This window comes from Macadamia integrifolia, chromosome 6, assembly GCF_013358625.1.
Source record: "Macadamia integrifolia cultivar HAES 741 chromosome 6, SCU_Mint_v3, whole genome shotgun sequence".
Taxonomy (NCBI): domain Eukaryota; kingdom Viridiplantae; phylum Streptophyta; class Magnoliopsida; order Proteales; family Proteaceae; genus Macadamia; species Macadamia integrifolia.
In genome coordinates, this window is record NC_056562.1 from 3,241,099 (window position 1) to 3,261,488 (window position 20,390).

General features: G+C 39.9%; 1 protein-coding gene across 4 annotated transcripts in view; it reads right to left on the reverse strand.

Annotated features, from left to right (window-relative positions):
* Positions 1 to 20,390, reverse strand: part of LOC122080916 (CHD3-type chromatin-remodeling factor PICKLE) — a 119,670-nt gene that overhangs the window by 47,083 nt on the left and 52,197 nt on the right. For all 4 annotated transcript variants that reach the window (XM_042647798.1, XM_042647801.1, XM_042647800.1 and 1 more), the window contains 8 exons: positions 17,461 to 17,603; positions 17,241 to 17,344; positions 16,557 to 16,695; positions 16,265 to 16,434; positions 16,108 to 16,174; positions 15,870 to 15,992; positions 3,438 to 3,547; positions 3,266 to 3,347 (listed from right to left, as the gene is read on the reverse strand). In XM_042647798.1, coding sequence (XP_042503732.1) covers positions 3,266 to 3,347; positions 3,438 to 3,547; positions 15,870 to 15,992; positions 16,108 to 16,174; positions 16,265 to 16,434; positions 16,557 to 16,695; positions 17,241 to 17,344; positions 17,461 to 17,603 — 938 coding nt within the window. The remainder of the gene's footprint in view (positions 1 to 3,265; positions 3,348 to 3,437; positions 3,548 to 15,869; positions 15,993 to 16,107; positions 16,175 to 16,264; positions 16,435 to 16,556; positions 16,696 to 17,240; positions 17,345 to 17,460; positions 17,604 to 20,390) is intronic.

Sequence of the window (20,390 nt, forward strand, 5' to 3'; positions counted from 1 at the left end):
CAGCTCCAAAGAGGGGGAGAAACCAACAAAACACAAAACAAGACCAACCCTCAAGAATCAAAGGGGAAGCTTCGAGAAAAAGAGGGAGAAAGGCCCTAGGAAACAACAATATGCATGTTCCTTGGGGATTCAATACAAAAAAAAAGAAACCAAAGATAGCTTGGCTTTAAATGTCAAAAAAAAACGGCGTCGCAAATTTGACAAAGATATCAAGAGTTGGAGATCCATTTCCTGAGATTACGCTCCATCCAAATTTAGTTGATGGCAACATTAAAAGAAAGCTCACCCATTAAATCACAGATAATAGAACCAGCAAAAGTCATGAAAAAAAGCGCGTACCCAGAGCACGAGGTCCGGGGGCGAGAACTATGCATTCCAACAAAGGCAGCACAAAGACAAGATAGAGATCTAAAGATGGATGAGGAAGAACTGCATTGAAAGGCAGTTAGACAGAGCCTTCCAAAGAGTAATACTTCTGCAAGGGATGTGGTGCTTTGGAAAGAGCTAAAAGGCTACGAGATCTTATGAAGTCTCAAGCCGCTTTGGATCTGAATAGGAGGTAGAAGACCAAATGATTTTATCACCCCTTCCTTGATGCCTTCTGACTATAGGCATTCCAAACACTAGAGAGAAACAAGGAGGAGGTTGGAGGGGCCCAATCACCAAGACTAATGATGTTCGTGACCATAGATACTTAGGAAGACCCGACCAGAAACCTGGTACAAGTTCGAAGAGGGGTGGGCTGGTTAGGAAGCATAATCGTCATAGGGTCTATGAGAGTCAAAAACTGCTGACGGTCACGGGCTTTTAGAAGAGCAGAACACCCAAAGGAACTGGGAGGGGTAAGTAGTGGGCCAATGGGACTAGGGAAAGTAGGACCAAGACAGGGCTGGTTCTTACCTCCCACGAGAAGAGAATATTCTAGAACAGAAGGCCCCGTAGGAGAAGATACTCAGAAAGGCATAAAGATAGAGGGACCGAAAGGGCAGTGATTTCCTCATTTCCTTCGAGAGGAGGCAAGGGTTGGGAGATGGTGGAAGGAGGAGTGCAAATAATCCCACCGCAGGACTCATCGATCAGAGTTTTAGAAGGGGTACCTGAGGGGAAAGCAAAAGCTCAAGGACCCGATCTCATGTTGATTGCCTCTACCAGAAGAAGCACAAGTCTCGAGACCATTGCAAGGGGCCTACATCATCGTCAAACCTCAGGACTGTGAATTGGTTGTGACTGATGGTCGTAGTTGCCTTTTGGACCAGCAGTAGGGAGGATGAGTGTCCTCATGGAGATCCAGATGCTGGGATTCCTCTGGCACAATGCCTTCTCCGACGGAGAACCTTTGGCCTGCCTTAACTAGGAGAACAGAGGCCAGTTTGGTGGGTCGAACCTTGGAGCGGGAGAGATGGACAGGGTTGGTAGAGGGATGAAGGGGATTGGGGTGTGGCAGATGTACTGTTTGAAGGAATAACCACAGGACCAGAAGTATTAGACGATTTGGGAAGGCACTGTTTAGAATCATGGCAGAATAACTTACATACGAGACAATGGGAGGGGGGGGGCTCTAATCGTAGGCAACTTCCTACTGAAACGAGAAATTGTCACTGTCGTTTACCATGATGGAGGAAGGCAAAGGCTCTTCTGTGGAAACTTCTATCAGTTCAATGCATGTGGGCAAATGCAAGATGATCTTTTCTTTTAGTTCTAGCATCAGTGTAGAGTGAGGTTCCCAGAATCGAACCCACAATACGCCTTCAGTGCACCAAAAGTGTAGGGGAGGCATGGGAGAGAGATCCACAGCAGAATGGTGGTTAGATCGGCTCATTTCTGAAGTAGTTGACAATTCCATTGAGGAGAAAGATTGGTTTCTGCCAGCTAGCCATGGACCTCCATCCAAAGTATGGAGTTTATCTTGGTTGTCTGAAAGTTTGGAAACAAAAAATACTTCATCCATCAGGTAAATTTCAACCGTTCCATTCAATCCCCACTGCTTATCAAGAGAAAGCTTTGGAAAGGAAGCCAGCTACCCATGAAGTGTCCAACCAGGGAACTGTGTCAGAGACTAGCTTCATCATCTAACAAACCAGAAGGGCAATTGAAAACTTTGGAGATCTCAACGATAGATGGGACACAAAGTGGAGGGGAAGTCCTTTTTGGAAGGGGCTGGGGCAGAACTGAAAAGGGAATTTTAAGCAGGGCCAGTCGGGGAGGGGGACGAACAGTCGGGGATGACGGTGGGGGAGGTGAGGGCCTGGTTGGTGGCCAGCACCATGCCGGAGAGGTCATCCATGGAGGCCAACACTCTCAGCCATATAAGATTGCCAAAACTCACTTTTATTCCATCGTATATGGGCTGCTAACAGGTAACAGCCTTAAATATATAACTCATTTACAACTACAAGAGAAAAAATAGAAATTAAATAAATCAGAAATAAGCTATGAGGAAGTTTCCTAATCTAGGAATGCTAGAAATAAGCTCTATGCAGGAAACGACTTTATAAGGTTAACCCAATCCTGATTACACCACTAAATAAGGAATAAAGAAATATTAAAAATAAAATAAAATCTAAAAAGAGACCTCTTCCACGTCTTGCCTTGCTGGCCAGATTCCTCATTTTTAGGAATAGAAACTGCAGATCCTAAATCTTATCCCAAGGCCCCCACCAGATATTATCTTAAAATTAATAAAAAATCTTTTTCAAAAATGAAAAAACACTCCACGCGCCAGCTCTCATTGACTGGAGATAACCTCTTGCCTAGTTGATAAGATTCTAGCAGCCATCAAATCTTTATTTAACTAGGCCCCACCAGAAGACCTTCACGAAAAGACTGTTTGTGGACTGAAAAGTTACTTTCTTATAATACAGGAAACCTGAAACGCCAGCTATATTGGAGAGAATAAATAGGAACCACAAGACCAGCTTGAGCCCACACATACTAGAATCAGGAATTTCAAAAACCCCTTACATGAACACTGAATTTGGATAAAAAAAACTGGTTCATTATTGAAGCAAACCGGACCACATGATACCCCTCTTCCTCCTACAATCTACACAACACAATGCAACCACAAAAAGTCAATATTTGCCTCACTCAAGAAGCATATGGTGATAATATTAAGGGAAGCATGCTTAAATGCATACATGGTCTAGATAAACAAGAATATTGCAAAAGATCATGAGCCATATCCTGAAGTATCAGAATCACAAGAAGACAGGAAATAAGGAATAAACCTTTAAAGCACATGGAATGATAAAAGAAAGGACAAAACCTTAAAAGCTTTTAGAAATCCATCTTCTTCTTCATCATCCATTGTTGTCTCTTCAGCACCAACTTGATCACGATCAAGTAATCTTATAAACAGTACCCACAGAAATCAAGTACTAAAGTATAAATAACTCAATTTTTCTTAGAGAATATACCTGAAAGGGCTGAATTATTACCTATCTATGGCAGCATCATCATAGTGAATCTGGCGGGCTTTTCCAGCTTCATCACCCTCATCAGTAAATAGCTCCATTGAACCATATCTTATTATGTCATCTAACTCTTCCTAGAGGTAAAATTCAGAACGAATGTTATAATTTCATTACATATCTAATTGGACTTAAAAGTAATTTAACAAGTTTCTCTTCTTCAAATCCACATATATACAATCGAAACCAATAATATATGATTTTCCATTCAAGAGGACTGTAAAGAATTTAAAGTAAACAAAGAGCATCGCAGATATATCTAAAAAAATTGAGTGCATACAGTGGAAATGACTTCAAAGTGCAAAGTAAACAATTCAGCAGTAAATAAATTGGAGATGATCATACACTTGTTACATTTTCAAAAGGCATAACTGTAAACCATCTACCTTTTCTCAAGTGAACTAATATTTTATAATTGCAAACATTCACCCTGAAAGAAGCATTAAGTGGGTTGAGCTTGAAGTCGCATTTCTTAACATGTCCGGCATACTGTTTAAGGGGATTTGACAAATGCATTCCAGGAATTTTACAAGAAAAGTTACTGAGAATGGGGAAGCAATAAGAATACTACTACCTTCATCCTGCAGAAAAAGTGCCAACCCAACTTCATGGCAGCACCTACAAGATTCTGTTTAAAATTTTAATCCTAAATTGAACTTCGCATTTCAACTGTGATGAGGTACATGAACCCCCTAGATAAATTAGTGGACAGAAAAACACAGGACAGAATCACAGAATCAAAGTGACAAGAAAAAAAGAACAAACTAAACAGAACATAAGGGACTCAAATAACTTGACAACCAGCACTTGGATGTGGCCGCAAATCAAGCCAAATAGGGTAATTATCCCGCTGAAAAAATACTCCAAAAATGGGACAGATCCAATGGTTAGATCTGTACAAACTATCAAGGATAGGAATCGGTACGGTGGACCTTGGTACAACAGTAAGGTTGCTCCATTGTACCAAATGGTCATGGGTTCGAGTTAGGAAACAGCCTCTGGGCGAAGCAGGGGTAAGGCTGCATACATCATGACCTCCTCAGACCAGCAGCGGCGGGAGCCATGTGCACTGGGTACGCCCCTTTTTAGAAATCAGAAATTAGAAAGTATAGGAGGGAGGGAAAACTGTAAGCCTGTAACTTAGATCTGGTATTCGTATAAACTCCAGACTGTGGCCGAACGGATCCCTACTAGAGGTGAACTCCTCCTCAAAATATGGAATTCAACTGATGGGTAGATGGGCAGTAACAATAAGACAAACAGAAACCTTAGGAAGGAAAAACTGGGTAGAAAACCTGCAGGAAAGTGATTAACAAAATATATATAATAAATATAAGAATAAGACATGATAAAGGAAGAAGATTCCTATTGATAACCACGTTAGGAGGTGTAATGCTTTCTGGAATCGACGGAACAGTGACGTATAAGAAGAAAGAAAACAGAAGAAGATGAAAGAAGGAACGGTATCACCACCAAGCCTATGTCAACTTTCACCAACAAGCCTAACAAGGTTCACCACCTAGTAAACTGCAAGTGATTCACCACAGCAGCCATTCTCACAAGAGAGCAATCATTCAAGCAACAAAATCATGGGCAGCAGCGTGCCCCCCCCCCCTCTTCTTTATTTATAATAACCAACCATCAACTATAAATAATAGTAATCCTATCATGCGTGGGGGTTACTTTTTGTTCCCACACTTCATCTCCTAACAAAAGCTCTTCGTAGGTGACATTTTGTTGCACTCCCGCTCCATGGGAGTGAATCTTAGGCCTGATTTGGTGTCATTTCTATTTCAATTTCGTATTGATTTCATGACATAGCCAACAAATAGAATTTTTTTCAAGAAATTGAAATCGTCTTGGTCGCATCTATCTGAAGTATTTAAAGAATAAGAAACCCATTTGGTTGTTCAATTTCTGCCAATAGATTCTCTATTTTCTTTGGGAGATGGTGATGGTGGCGTGGGCGGAGGTAGGGCCAGGCGTGGCAGTGGGAAAAATCCCCACGACAGATATTGATCTGGATTGGTCCATATCTGATCCAGATAGATATTGGTTGAGGGCAATACCGTTCCAATACATATCCTTTAACCATGCAAGCCTCTATTCATCCAACGGATTTATATATATATAATGAAGACCAGTATTGAATATGATGGTGGTTTCCTTGCCAACAAAAATCAAATTCTCTTTTTAAATGAAGGTGGTTTCTCATTTTTCTTTCATAAATACAATGGAACTATTTCTATAATAAGAGAGGAGGATAACCATTGTCTCCAACTTTTCTTCATCCAAAAGAGCAAAAACCTGCAGCGCCCTTCATCCATTTCTCTTTTTTAATTTTTTTTTCCTGCAACCCCTTCAATTTCTCCATGGAGCCCCAAGGTGAGGGAGATTTCAAGTTGGATGCGCTGGCAAGCATGGTGTTTCAGGGAGGTGCGCCGGCAATCACAGGGATGAGAAATCGAAGGGGTTGCAGTTGCTGTAGGGGTTTTTTCATTTCCACATTTTGATTTGCAGGACCAATGGCGGTTTGGGGGCTGGTTATATAAAGGGTGTGGTGGAGCAGGAGAAAGCTGGATTTCTCAGCACATTTTGATTTGCAGGGCCAGTGGAGGTTATGGAGCTGGTTCTATGCAGGGAGTTGTGGAGCGGGAGTGGTGGCAAGGGTGAGTTGCAGGAAGAAAAGATGCATTTTCGGGAGGGTGAATTGAAGGCAGACAAAGGAGTCCGGCAGAGAAGGTGTGGGTTGAAGAAATTTCGATAGGGATTGTTGGTTCAGGCAATGGGTGGGTTGGGGTGTTTTATCGGGTTATGGGAAATGGGTTAGGATTCATTCTCTGTTCTTAATCTGGAACGCAAGTAGCACGTGAACGATACCATGAAAAGTATCCAAACAACTACCATCCTCATAAATTAAATGCGCTCATCGATTCTCACTATGAAATAAAGGTCTGTATGACATAATATATAACCAAAAAAAGGTGTGTGTGTGTGTGTGTGAAAGAGAGAGAGAGAGAGAGATAAGGAGAACTATATCTAGCAGACACCTTGATCTGGAAGTCTCTTATTCTACTGCATAGGATCAGATCTTATCCTTCCCAAATTTTATCAACTGCTCTTTCTAGGTCTGAGTCTTCCATCGCAATCAATGGATTCAATCCCAGGAACTAACCGAACCATCTGAAAAGATCTGAGACAGATCAAAGCTATCTCAGTCCCTTGTTCTTGAACCTTGATATGATCAATCAACCCCTCTCAGAGTTTTTGATTTTCCTCCTACATCAATTTTTCTATAAAGGATTTGCAAATAATGTAGGACTAGATTGGACACCCAACTAGACCCAAATCTGCAGGAACTTTTAGACTAAAGAACAACCAAAACCAGTCTCGAATATATAGCAGAAAATCACCCTCAAACAACAGTCCAGACCCTCAAACAACAGTCCAGAATATATTCGACCACCAGAAACAACATCACCGAATGGGAATAAGAACAGCAACAGTACTTAGAACCAAAACAGAGACTAGCTAAGAATGTTAACAACTTCAGACTAACAGTAATTAGATTCAGCAGTCCAGAAACTTCCAGCAGCAGGCATTAACTCTACAGAATGTAATCCAGAACCTGCAGGTCACTAAAAGACGAAAAAAAGGAGATTTTTTATATCTCACTATTCAGAGGTCAGATAGGGCTCCAACTTGGGTCGAACCTAACCTGGGCAGAGGTGGATCTTCAACCAAAAAATGGGGTCATTCTGACACCTGGAACTGACTAAACCAGCAAGGGCCGAAAGCTCTGTTTTGCAGAAAATTCTGGGCAGAAATAGAAGGAATTGTACCTGGTATTTGCAGCCCTAATAAGTCTTGAAAGAGATATAAAAGCTTAAGAGAATACTACTTGAAGTAGACCTCCTGGACTTCACGCCGCAAGGAGTCAATTGGATCAAACACTAATTCCTTCAGCCTTGATCAAACACAAGATAACTTTTCATAAAGAAGACAATAGCAACAGCCATTTTTTTTTTATCAAAATCATTCTAGGCTTTTAGGAGCCTCCTCTTCTTTATTTATAATGTTAATGGGGGAGGGAATTACAAAATAGAAGTTTCCTCAAAAAGGAAACCAAATATTCTCCTAATACAATAGTTACTAAAAACTGAAATTAGAAACTAACTGAAATTAGAAACCAGTTGAAAAAAGAAACTAACTACTAATGACTTGACTCAATTAATAACTTGACTCCTAAAGAAACAAATATAGCTCAAATCAAGCCCAATTAAAAAGGAAACTAATGAAAATGGAAACTAACTAGTAATCCCGTACTCAATCTTAGAGCCCCCCTTTTAGACCCATAAAAATGGTCTATTACACTCAAAACACATGGAATCAAAGGCCTAACATGTATGGAACCCAATCTTAGGCTTATTCCTAATAAAACAAGCCTATTTTGGTAATTAATCTATATCAACTCTCCCCATCTTGAAAAAAATCGTCCTCGAATTTTGCAGTGATGAGGGGAAAACATGTCAGTAGTAGCTTTGACCATTCCCAAACAAAACTCTGGTTGCTTGTAAACTTGTGGAATGTAGTCTTCAAGGTGTGGAGCTTTCTCTTCAACGAACCATGATGGCATAACAAACTCTATATGCTCAACCTCTGAATCAATACCAACTGTGAATGTCGTGTGCATAGCGTCATCAATGTTGGTAACCTTCTCATCAAAGGTTGGAGAAACAAGCTCTTCCTTGTCATCATGAATCTCAAAGACTTGTTGTGGAGTGATCTCAACCACTACCGCATCTTCCACGTCTTCAGTCTTGTCTACTATGCTCTCTTCAATGTAGAACTCTTCAGTTGAATCTTTTATCTCTTGACCTTCTGTCTTTGAAGCTTCAAGAACCATCTCTTCAATGTGAACCTTGACTTCAAGTTCTTTTGGTTTGAATAGAGGTATCTTCACTTCACATAGAGGAGTTGTGGCTCTTGGGGGTGCTAAAGTGTTAGGTTTAGTGGCCGAAAAAATTTTCTTGACCTCCCCAGCTTCGTAACTAAACCTTCTACCTGGCTGTGCCATAAGTTCCTCTGCTCGAAGAGCCTTGTCAAAGCAATCTCACACTGTATACACATCAGCAACACCAATTCCTCTATTAATTTCAGCTCGTAATCCCAGTCGAAACTGAGAAAGTAATTGCCTCTCATTCTTCCTAATGCTTGTGCAAGAATAAAGTGCATCAAATTTATTCCTATACTGGGCAACAGTCATAGACCCTTGACGAAGAGAGTTCAACTGGTCTTGTATGCAAGCTCTGAAGTTGCGTGGCAAGTATTTATCTGATAGCTCAAGCTTCATCTCCTCCCAACTAGTAGGTTCTCTACCACGGTCTTCTAACTCTAGCTCATAGGTCCTCCCCCACTCACGAGCAGCCCCAACTAGCTTTGCACGAGCTAGTTTCATCTTCTGTTCCTCAGGTAACTCATAATAATCGAAATAGTCATCCAATGCCACTACCAAATCATAGAACAATTGGGGGTCATGTCTCCCATCAAACTCCTTCAGATCGAGCTTGACCTTCTGTGAATCTCCAGAATACCTCTGTTGCACGGGACGCTCAGTTTCAAAATATCCTCTTACATGCTCTTCAAAAGTAGGTTGTGCTACCGGAACCCTCTGTGGTGCTCTCAGATTAGGGTTTGCTCTTCTATTAGTCAACTGAGCAACTACATTCAATGGGGTTTCTACTTCGGGTGTAGTACGTGAATCGCCAGTAGGCTATTGTGGTGGGGTCTCTTCATTCAACAACCTGACATCCAATTCAGCCTTCAATTCAGTCCGTAAGGCTTGCTGTTCAGCCTTCACCTCAATCCTCATAGTCTGTAGCATCTCCATAAGAGAAACTAGGGTGGGGGTGTTGTTCTCAGCCATGCTCTGATACCACTTAATGTAGGACTAGATTGGACACCCATCTAAACTCAAATCTGCAGGAACTTTTAGATTAAAGAACAACCAAAACCAATCTTGAATATATAGCAGAAAATCACCCTCAAACAACAGTCCAGAATATATTCGACCACCAGAAACAACATCACAGAATGGGAATAAGAACAGCAACAATACTTAGAACCAAAACAGAGACTAGCTAAGAATGTTAACAACTTCAGACTAACAATAATTAGATTCAGCAGTCCAGAAACTTCCAGTAGCAGGCATTAACTCTACAGAATGTAATCCAGAACCTGCAGGTAACTAAAAGACGAAAAAAAGGAGATTTTTTATATCTCACTATTCTGAGGTCAGATAGGGCTCCAACTTGGATGGAACCTAACCTGGGCAGAGGTGGATCTTCTACCAAAAAATGGGGTCATTCTGACAGCTGGAACTGACTAAACCAGAAAGGGCCGAAAGCTCTGTTTTGCAGAAAATTCTGGGCAGAAATAGAAGGAATTGTACCTGGTATTTGCAGCCCTAATAAGTCTTGAAAGAGATATAAAATCTTAAGAGAATAATACTTGAAGTAGACCTCCTGGACTTCACGCCGCAAGGAGTCAATTGGATCAAACACCAATTCCTTCAGCCTTGATCAAACACAAGACAACTCTTTATAAAGAAGACAATAGCAACAGCCATTTTTTTTTTTATCAAAATCATTCTAGGCTTTTAGGGGACTCCTCTTCTTTATTTATAATGTTAATGGGGGAGGAATTACAAAATAGAAGGTTCCTCAAGAAGGAAACCAAATATTCTCCTAATACAATAGTTACTAAAAACTGAAATTAAAAGCTAACTGAAAATTAGAAACTAGTTGAAAAATGAAACTAACTACTAATGACTTGACTCAATTAATAACTTGACTCCTAAGGAAACAAATATAACTCAAATCAAGCCCAATTAAAAAGGAAACTAATGAAAATGGAAACTAACTAGTAATCTCGTACTCAATCTTAGAGCCCCCTTTTAGACCCATAAAAGTGGTCTATTACACTCAAAACACATGGAATCAAAGGTCTAACATGTATGGAACCCAACCTTAGGCTTATTCCTGATAAAACAAGCCTATTTTGGTAATTAATCTGCATCAGCAAATGACACACGCCTAGGATAATCACCTATAGGAAGCCCTAAATATTCATCACCCACGCAAATGGATCATGCCCCAAGATGATGAATGCAAAATGATCCATCAGCTTCATAGACAAATCAATCCCAGCCACCATTGACTGACCTAAGTTAAATTTCAAGTATGGCTTGAAGTATCAGTGTGTATCATACCATATCAGCCGATACGTATCAGTATCGGTGGCCATAGATACGATACCACCGATACGGCACATGTAATTTTGTTTAAATTGTTCTGTATCGAAGAGTATTATACGACACTCTCCAATAGCCTCTAATACGCACGATACTCACAGATACATCCAGTTGAAGCCGAACATTTAATTTTTCCATAAGTATCGGTACATATCAATACGTTTCGAGCAGTACTGGTAGATATAGTTCGATAATATCACTTTAATGGTCAGGCTACTTTTGTAACCGACAGAACATGACTTTTGAAGGGAGAACTCCACTTTGCACTTCATCAAACTCTCTTTTCTCTTAAACTACACACCAAATCAACTTGGGGCTTCTACAAACTGGCAAAAAACGACAACAAAGGGCTTCTAGAAGTTGTGTGAAGGAAAGATTCAAGCCCTAAATCAAGGTTTTGAAGAAAACCTCAGTTTTGGGTAAGTTCTTCAAAAACTTGAACTTTTTTGTTAAATCTTGTTTCTTCGACATATTTGTTGCATGTAGAACATGCATTTAGGTTAGACGAACATTATGTGACCATGATTGATGACAAAAAACAAGATTTGTGCTCAGATTCAAAGTTTTATCACAAAATAAATGGAAACAGTATGCCTACATACTATATTCGACAAGTACTTATCTTACTAGCTCCTATTCAAGACAAAGCTCCTAGTAATGAATATGAACCATCATGACACTCATGACACCCATCAAAATGGCAATGGCAATGATAATAGAAAAAAATGAATGAAACCTCATCCTTTTCAACAATTTCCATTGAATACACTTGTCTTTCAGTACGATACTCTCTATTTCAGTGTTTAATTGTTTATGCATGATACATGTTATATATATAGCTTTTTTTTTATGCAAAAGTGTATAAAAATGTATTTCTTGTGCATTTATGTGCATGTCTTTAGCATATCTTAGTGCATCTTTGATACAATACGATACCCTTCGATTCGTATCTTAAATTTGGCCGATTGATACGGCGACCGATACCGATATTTCAATCTTTGCTCTCAGTCATAGTTATCAAGGTGTCACCTACGCATTTAGGATCTTTTTTGGGTCCAAGGCCCAACAACATAAAAAACAAAAGTCCAATATAGGCTGACAAAAACCAAGAAGCCCAAAGGAGGAGGGGCAAAAAGGAAAAAAAGAGGTAGGGTTCCACCAAACCCTAGCACCGTATCTCAACACTATCACTTCCAACCGCCAAAACATGAACCGGCATTCCGGAGGAAACAGTAGGCACGATGGCATGGCGCGGGCCTTGCGGAGAGCCACGGCCAAGAGAGAAGTTGGCCTTGAGAAGTAGACAGCCGAGAAGGGGGCGCCGGCCTTTCAGAGGGTGACGGCGACAACGACGGTTGTCGGCCGAGCGAGCTTGCCAAGAAACCACTAGACTGATTCAATCAGGGAGTTGGTCAGCCAAGTATCCAGAGGAAAGCATGTCGAGGTTAGCGGCGCAATGGCATACTCATACAATGCAGTGACTCAAGGGTGAGCGGCAGCAAGCCCGGCGAGCGTCGACAGAGGTGGGAGGGGCTAACGAAGAGGATAGAGAGCAGGACAGAGCGGCGGAGGACGACGACAAGGCGAAACCCGATCAAAGCAGCAACTCTAGGGAGAAGATGAAGAAGAGCAACAGACGGCAATCCCTGAGAATGCTAGGAGAAGAAGGAGCCAAAGAGACCTACAGAGTGGATCGGGGGATTCCAGCAAGATCAACACCCGATCAGGGTCGAGACGAGAGTGAAAGGGATGGGGAGACGGCAACGGTGGAGCACGACCTCCCTGAAGAAGAAGAAGAAGAAGAAGAAAGAAAGCGGAGGGAGGGGGGGGCAGCCCAGCATGAGGCCACGCTGCTCCAAGCAGCGTCCTAATACCCTTTCTCTAGTGTTAGCATTAGGGTTTTGACTCCAGGCGATGGGGGGGACTTCAAGCCCAGAACATTTTATCTTGCAGCTGAGGTTACATTGATATAGGCTTAGTGCATTGTTTTCGATGAATATGCTTATATAATATCATATGCTTATTATATGATGATTTTCTCACAATAGCTATCAGGCCATTAGTAAAATAGTTATATCATATTGCATTGATATGAGTTCTATGTTGCATATAGACATAAGAGATTGAGCTCTCTCTCTCTCTCGTCCCAAAATAGCAGGCAGATATGCCATTTAATAGGAGGGAGGAGAGAAATAACACAAGGATGCGTTAGCGTATGGTACACAGCCTGGCATCAATCTTTTTCCCTAAACATAATTACATAATATAACATTGTTGTGTTACATATAGTCCTTAATGCATGCATAGGCAGGCACCTTGTAACCGTAGCGCCCCTCCAGCGCCTCGGTTCACCTAGTCACATTGACAACTATGCTCTCAACCTTGTAATCTCTAGAAAGCACCTCAATGCATCTACCGTATTGCCCAACAATCACCCAATGAATTCAGAAATGAGATGGTGTCACCCACAAACTGGAGATACAATATTCACATTGTCTAAATCCCTCCTAAAACCCTTAGAAAGCTCAGTGAACTAGCCATGTGTTGTAGTACACTAAGCACATCATTCCAAGGGGTGAAAACGAAAGGGGAGTGGTCTACTTGACTAAGTCATCCTCCATGTCCAGGGAAAGATTTCCTAGGAATTAGGAACCCCATTCAATAGTATGGATTAGTTTAAATTTCATCGCATACTCTAATCCAATTACCCACCTCATCCCAAACCATGTCTCTCCATCCAAAAAAACATTATCGTATTTTTTTCTAGTCTATCATAAATACAATGCTTTTCCCAACACTTCCCTCCTGTCCACAGTCATATCGAAAATTTGGTTGAAAACCAAATTTTAACAGTTTTTCTCGGTTTTGACAATGATCGAAACAAAATCTCCAGCAATATGAGAGGTTTACGAGGTCTCAATCAAAATTTTGGCAAAACGGACATGAAAAAGTCAACATTGTGTATTACTTTCTAATGTTATGGCTCTTTAATACTATTTCATATTTAAATTATAGTTATTGAACGTCGTATGTCATAGGACTAAATAATGTGTAGAATAGGGCCAATAGTCTATATAAATGAAAGGATACAGTAAGTTACTAAGGCCCTCTTTAGTATCATTTTTCTTTTTGATTTTTACCTGTTCAACAAAAATCATTAATGAAAACCACTTTTTATCAAAATATAAAAATGGTTTGATAACTACATGACAAAAATGGTTTTTTGGTGAGAAATAGTTTGGTATCTCTGTGCAAAATTGTTTTTTGAATAAATGGGTGAAGAGATTCCCTTCACCCAGTTATTTTCTCCACTTTGGACTAAAGAAGAGGGGACAAGGGGCATGGATTTCTAATTACAAAGCAAACGACTACGTTACGCCCATGGTTTTAAGTATCGGTACATAACGTACCGTACCGTATCGGATCGGCCGATACGATACATGGAATATTTAAAATCCTTTCGTATCGATATGTATCCTACGACACACACCGATACGATACGCACCGATATGTACCGATACTCTGGAAAATACAAAATTGAGGTGAAGTGTACGTTTCGGTATGTATCAGTACGTATCAGTGCATATCGGTATGTACACCAATACATACCGATTCAGTGCTACGGTCAAATAATGGCCAAGATGAGTCATTTTTCAGAAACACACAATTTTTTGAGGAGTTTTATTCCAAAGTTGCTGCCAGCCATTTTTCTCTCTAACTAAAGTAGAAATCAAGGTTGGGAACAAGGATTTTACATTTATGGGACAACTACAAACCTTGAATTCTTAGTGCAGTACCCTCAATTTAGTGTTCATGCATAATATATGTTATCAATAGCTTTTTTTAACAATTTTTTTATGCAAAAGTGTATAAAAAAGTTTTTCCTATCCATTTATGTGCGTATCTTTAGCATATCTCCAATACGATACCCTCTGATACGTATCTTAATTTTGGCCGACCGATACTGATACTTTAATCCTTGGTTACCCCTCCATATTGGGACTTTAAGCATGTGCTCTTTAAAGTTCAGCTCAAAAATAATTGAAAATCAATTTTGACCAAAACACATAAATGACTCTTGATCTCTTTTTGATTTTTTTTGTTTTATCAATTTTTTTAAAATAGAAACAAGCTCCATAAATGATACCAAATGCAGCCAAAAAAATTTTTGTGAACAAAAATAAAAAGGAAAAATGATACCAAAGATGGCCTAAATGCATTAGCAACCTAGGGCCTGAAGCCAAACGACCACTTTGTGGGGTTTTTTTTTTTTCAATCTAATATTCAAATATGTATAAACATGCTTAAGTAGGCACTATAAGATGTTTCGAGGAAAACTTTCACCATTTGGCCACCGACATGACCATTTCAAGTTGACCTAAGAAATGGACCAAATTTCGATCCCATTTCACAGATTTTTTATGGTATATTTCAGCTTCAGCAAGGGTCAAAAGCCTGGTCAAAACTGAAATTTGGAACCTTGCACACAGTCATGCACCACTAGGTTTGAATCTAGGATCAGTCACTTCTCACAGAAGTTCCTTGGTTAGGGTAAAGGGTTTGACCCTAGCCATTATCGCCAAAATGTAAAATATCTTCCATAACTTCAACTTAATTCAACATGTTTAAAATGACTCAGTTTGTTAGATTACAGGAAACAAATTCTCAATTCAACTTTGCAGGAAAAAACAATTCTTAGGCTCTTAGCTACTAAAGTTTCCACAGCAAACCACTGACATCCAACTTTTTTGTAAACTCCAAAAGAACTTCGACAGAAAAAAATAATGAACGATAAAATATCAAACCAGAATAACATTATAGAGCTGACTGTACCCCAAAAAAATTGAGGCTGCAAAGCAAAGACATGAAACAGAAAGTTATTGAGGGGGGGGGGGGGAGACGAAGGAACCTGTAGAATGCTTTTCTATTTTTTGGAATATCATTATTCATCATAAGACAGCTCATATATTTTCTAATTTTACTTGGAAGAGGGAATGCAGTTATATTTTCTAGATGGCCTTGAAAAGCTCCATCTAATGATTGAAAAAGGAAAAATGGTTCCCTAGAAATAAACAGAAAAGGCATACCTGATTAATGTTCTGTGCCTTAAGCCGGCCAACAACAAGATGCTCTAAAACCATTTTTTTCTTGGTCATCTGCATCATCCGTTCTTCAATTGTACCACGAGTTATGAGTCTATAAATCATTACCTGCAAAGTGTGATAAAAACCACTAAAAGATGCCACAAATGACAACCATAAAAACCATTAAACCAACAACACTTTAATTGACTTCCTTGCCACTAATTAAGGAATAAAACTTTACCTTATTCGTCTGACCAAGTCGATGAGCTCTAGCCATTGCTTGTAAATCAGCATGGGGGTTCCAATCACTGTGGAGGGAAAGACAGGTTATAGAATGCAGAATACAAAATCTGGGAAAAGAAAATTGATACCATTAATTAAAGAAACCAAAGATATACCTGTCATATATTATAACAGTGTCGGCAGTTGCAAGATTAATACCCAAACCCCCAGCTCTTGTAGACAGAAGAAAACAAAATCGGGAAGAATTTTTGGCATTGAACCTATCTATGCGAATTTGTCTTTCAGCTCCACCAACCCTTCCATCAATCCGTTCATACAACCATTTCTTACAAACGAGTGCAATAGAGCATCAGACCAAAGTTCTAAGGGGAGCAAACCAAATGTTATCATGTTCTCCATAATGCTGTCCACCATGTGAAAGAAACCAAACTTGCATCAGAAATATACCTTGTATGAGCAGTAGTCTTCCAGCAAGTCCAGCATGTGCTGGAATTGTGTATAAATGAGGACTCTATGCCCTTGTTCTTTGAGCTTCACCATCATCTTGTCCAGTAAGTGCAATTTCCCAGAAGAATCTAGCAGTTGCCTGGCGATAGAAGGAAAAGAAACATCATACAACAAGAAAAACTCACTAACAGAAATTATAGATTCTGTAACTGAATCAGAACCTCACTAAACAATAAATGAAAGAGAGAGAGAGAGAGAGGACAGAGAAGAAAGAAGAGAAGTGAGGGAGAAAAAGGAGATCGATAGGGAGCGTGCAGACCCTACTCAACCTTCCTACCTTAGATTCATTAATCAAAATCGATATTAATGAGCCAATTACACAAATTTCCCACTTACACACTAGACTTTCACAGAAACATCTCTAAAGGGGGGGGGTTAATGGAAAGAAATTTGAGTACCAACTATCAATCATCTAAAGAAAATTAAGATTCTACTCCGACTGCACAGAAAATTGCTTCACAAGTAAGACTTAAATAGTTAATGATCTCATTCTAACACAATGAGACACGCAAAACAAATCAACTGCGCCTTAATAGTTTAGAATCATGATGAATAAAACCACAAATCCATATAGATCACGAAAAGAAGTCAACATTATCATAAAACCACATAACATGAAATTACCGGTAAGCTTCATCTGAATCTTCTATCTCTGGTTCAACTCCTTCTAACATGTAAGCATGACAGCAAAGTTTGCGAAGTTCCATAACAACATTGATAAGAGAAATCTGGATCAAACATAAAAGAGCAGCATGCAATTGTTTCACAAAGCTTGCATGAGTTCATTAGCACATTTGCTATGGAATGTTGGATGGTCCAAACACAAGAGTCAAGCCAGTAGTACCTGTGCACCACCCTTTCTAGTTAGTAACTGATAGTTACGGGTGAGAATTGCCTTATAGTATTCTTTCTGCTTGCTACTTAATTCAACTCGTAAAATAAGCTCCTTTTTGGGAGGGAGGTCCTTCATAACATCCTTCTTGACTCCTACAGTTGCACCAAACAGTAAGCAATCAGTCTTCCACCAATCTCAAGTAACTTTAGTTTATAATTAATATGGAGAGAGAGAAAGAGAGAAAGAGTTTTGATCCTTGACGATAACCACCAGCAAAAAGCTACAGAAAAATAAAAACTTTACATACAAGAAAAGCATTACACTAATAGCTCAATGCAAATGAAGGAAGCAACTTGGCAGGGTGGCAGTCCAAATCACAGATTACCTTAACTCTAAAAAGGCACTGTCCCTCCAAACCAGACCTATGGTTTGAGCTACCAAACCAAGCCCAGTTAGAGTCATAGCTGTCACAGCATCTAGGCAACGCAAGGCATTGGAGAGCGTCCAAAAACAAGGCGACAACAAGAAGGCTCCCAAGTCAACTAACGCGCCTACAACTATCTTAGAGTTGAATTTCTCAAACTTTGGTGCTAAACCATGAATTTACTTGTATAAGATTTTAAGAACATCTAATTATTTACACAATGCAAAAATTGTCAACCAGAGAGCTTCTGAAGCCTTATGATCACAGTGGGTTTCAACTCTCAAGGTAAGTTCCCATTCCAATTTGAGAAGTGGTGGCTTGATACACCAGAATTTCTGTTAATGGTCCAAGGATGGTGGGGCTTGGAAGACATCAAGGCATATGGATGGCAACCTCTGCACGAATATCAAAAGTTAATGTTCTCAAAAGGAAGCTTACTTAAGGGAACAAAAGAATGACAGCATGAAACATAAGAAGATGCTGCAGCATTTAATCCTGACCTTGGCAGGGAGGAAGAACAAGGCCTTCTAGCTAAAACAGAAGAGTGCTTGTTTAGGAGCTAAGTAGCTATATATATTTCTCAGAAGGGAAGAAATTTATTGGAAACAGAAAGTGCTGGCTCAACGAGATAACACCGGAAATTTCCACAAAGTGGTTAATTGAATATCATGGAAAGGGGAGGCTTGGTACATTGTCTAAGTATGGTTCTATCAAAGATACAAGTCCCAGCTCCATAGTCGACCATCACCATCAACATTGGCTCCTCTGACCAATCCAGGCTACCGTGAGGAGTTAAATCAACAAAAGGGTAACAAAATTAAAATGCTGGGTGTAGAGGACTTTCGGCCTTTCTCTATTTAGTAGCTTATGATGAATAGCTGTAAGGTACTCATCAAACAGATTTGGAACCACTGAAGAATCTCCCTGCAAAACAGTGCCTTCCACCTCAATCTCAGCAGGTACACCACTCTCCCAATGATTACAGAGATCAAATGGGACTACAAACAGTTCAGGGAGAGAGGAAGAGTAATCTTGCTAATTTTGTCCAAATATGGTTAATACTTTGGGGTTTTCCTCATAGATTTTCTTTCCATCTTTCTTTACATGATGTTGGATTAGAATACATGTTTCCCCACAGGGCTGTATCCTATGATGCAGCAGCATTAGAGTGGCTGGAAGAAATCTAATCTAAAACCCATGCTTTGGAAACTTAAGCCCAAGAAATCTACTCTAAAAGCCCGTTTGGTAACGATTCTGTTCTGAGAACGCTGTTCTTCGGCAAAATCATTTATTTGTGTTCCTTCATTATAAGATGATCTTTTGACTCTATTTGGGCGTTTGGTAAACCTGCTCTGGAACTGTTCTCAGGAGAGTTCCTGAACCAAATGGCATTTGGTAAAACCTATTCTGGAGATTCCAAAAAATGCTTGTTTTTCAGGTATCCATGAGCTCTTTCAGATTCCAAAAAATGCTTGTTTTTCATGGTAAATATCCATAAATTCAGTACCTTTAATCATAGCTAAAGCAACAACTAATGGATAAACAACAACTTGAATTTGTTCAACTATTTCTCTGTAAGATAGAGAACAAATCATCAAATCTAGGGAAATACAGACACATCAACCATTGTGTTCAGGTCCAACTCACACCTAACCCTCTCTCTGTTTTGAAACCCTCACATCAACCAATCTGTAAAGTAACAACTCCTTAATTTTTCATTCTCTTGGTGCTGGACTTAGCATCCTACACCTCTTGTTGATTTTCATTACAAACATCTTGAACTCAATTGGGAAGACACTGTTCTCTCAATACATATCATCATCCTCTGAATCCATATCCCTATAATCCCCATATTCATACACATCTTCCTGATCTGAATCCATATCCCTAAACCAAATTTAGACCCAGAAACCCTAGAATTACTCAAGCCCGAAACCGTTGTCACCACAATACAAGACAAAATCCAAAAAGACAGAAACAACACCAAAAAGAACAGCTATTGAGAAGATCGATTGAAGAAGGAATTGAGAGTTATCTTCGTTTTCTTTCTGGGGTGGGGGTTGGGAGTGAGATCGATTGAGAGTTGCGATTGAGATTCCCTATCTTCATACATGAGAAAGATGACAATGGCAAGATGAGACTAGCTGAGATTGAAGCTGGAGAAGAGATCTGAGAGAGGAGGAGAGGTCTGAGACGAGCATTGAACTCTCTTGCACGGCGGGCTGTGTCTAGCGGCGAGATGGGCCTTCAGTAGTCTCGGTTCTAGCAGGTTTGAGTGGTGAAGATTGGCAACCATCAGCGACTTGCAGCGGTGATCGGCGAGAAGAGGCTAGCAGTGGCTTCTCCTTGTTGAACGAGATTGAATGGATTTTGGGTTTTGAGAGGTTTTATCAAGAAAATGGCAATAATTTTTATATTGTATTTCCGTAAGATGATTTTCAAATGAAGAAAAACCTAAAAGGTGTTACTTGATTTTCACCCTTGGGATGAGTTTTTGAACCGGTTCATTCCTTGG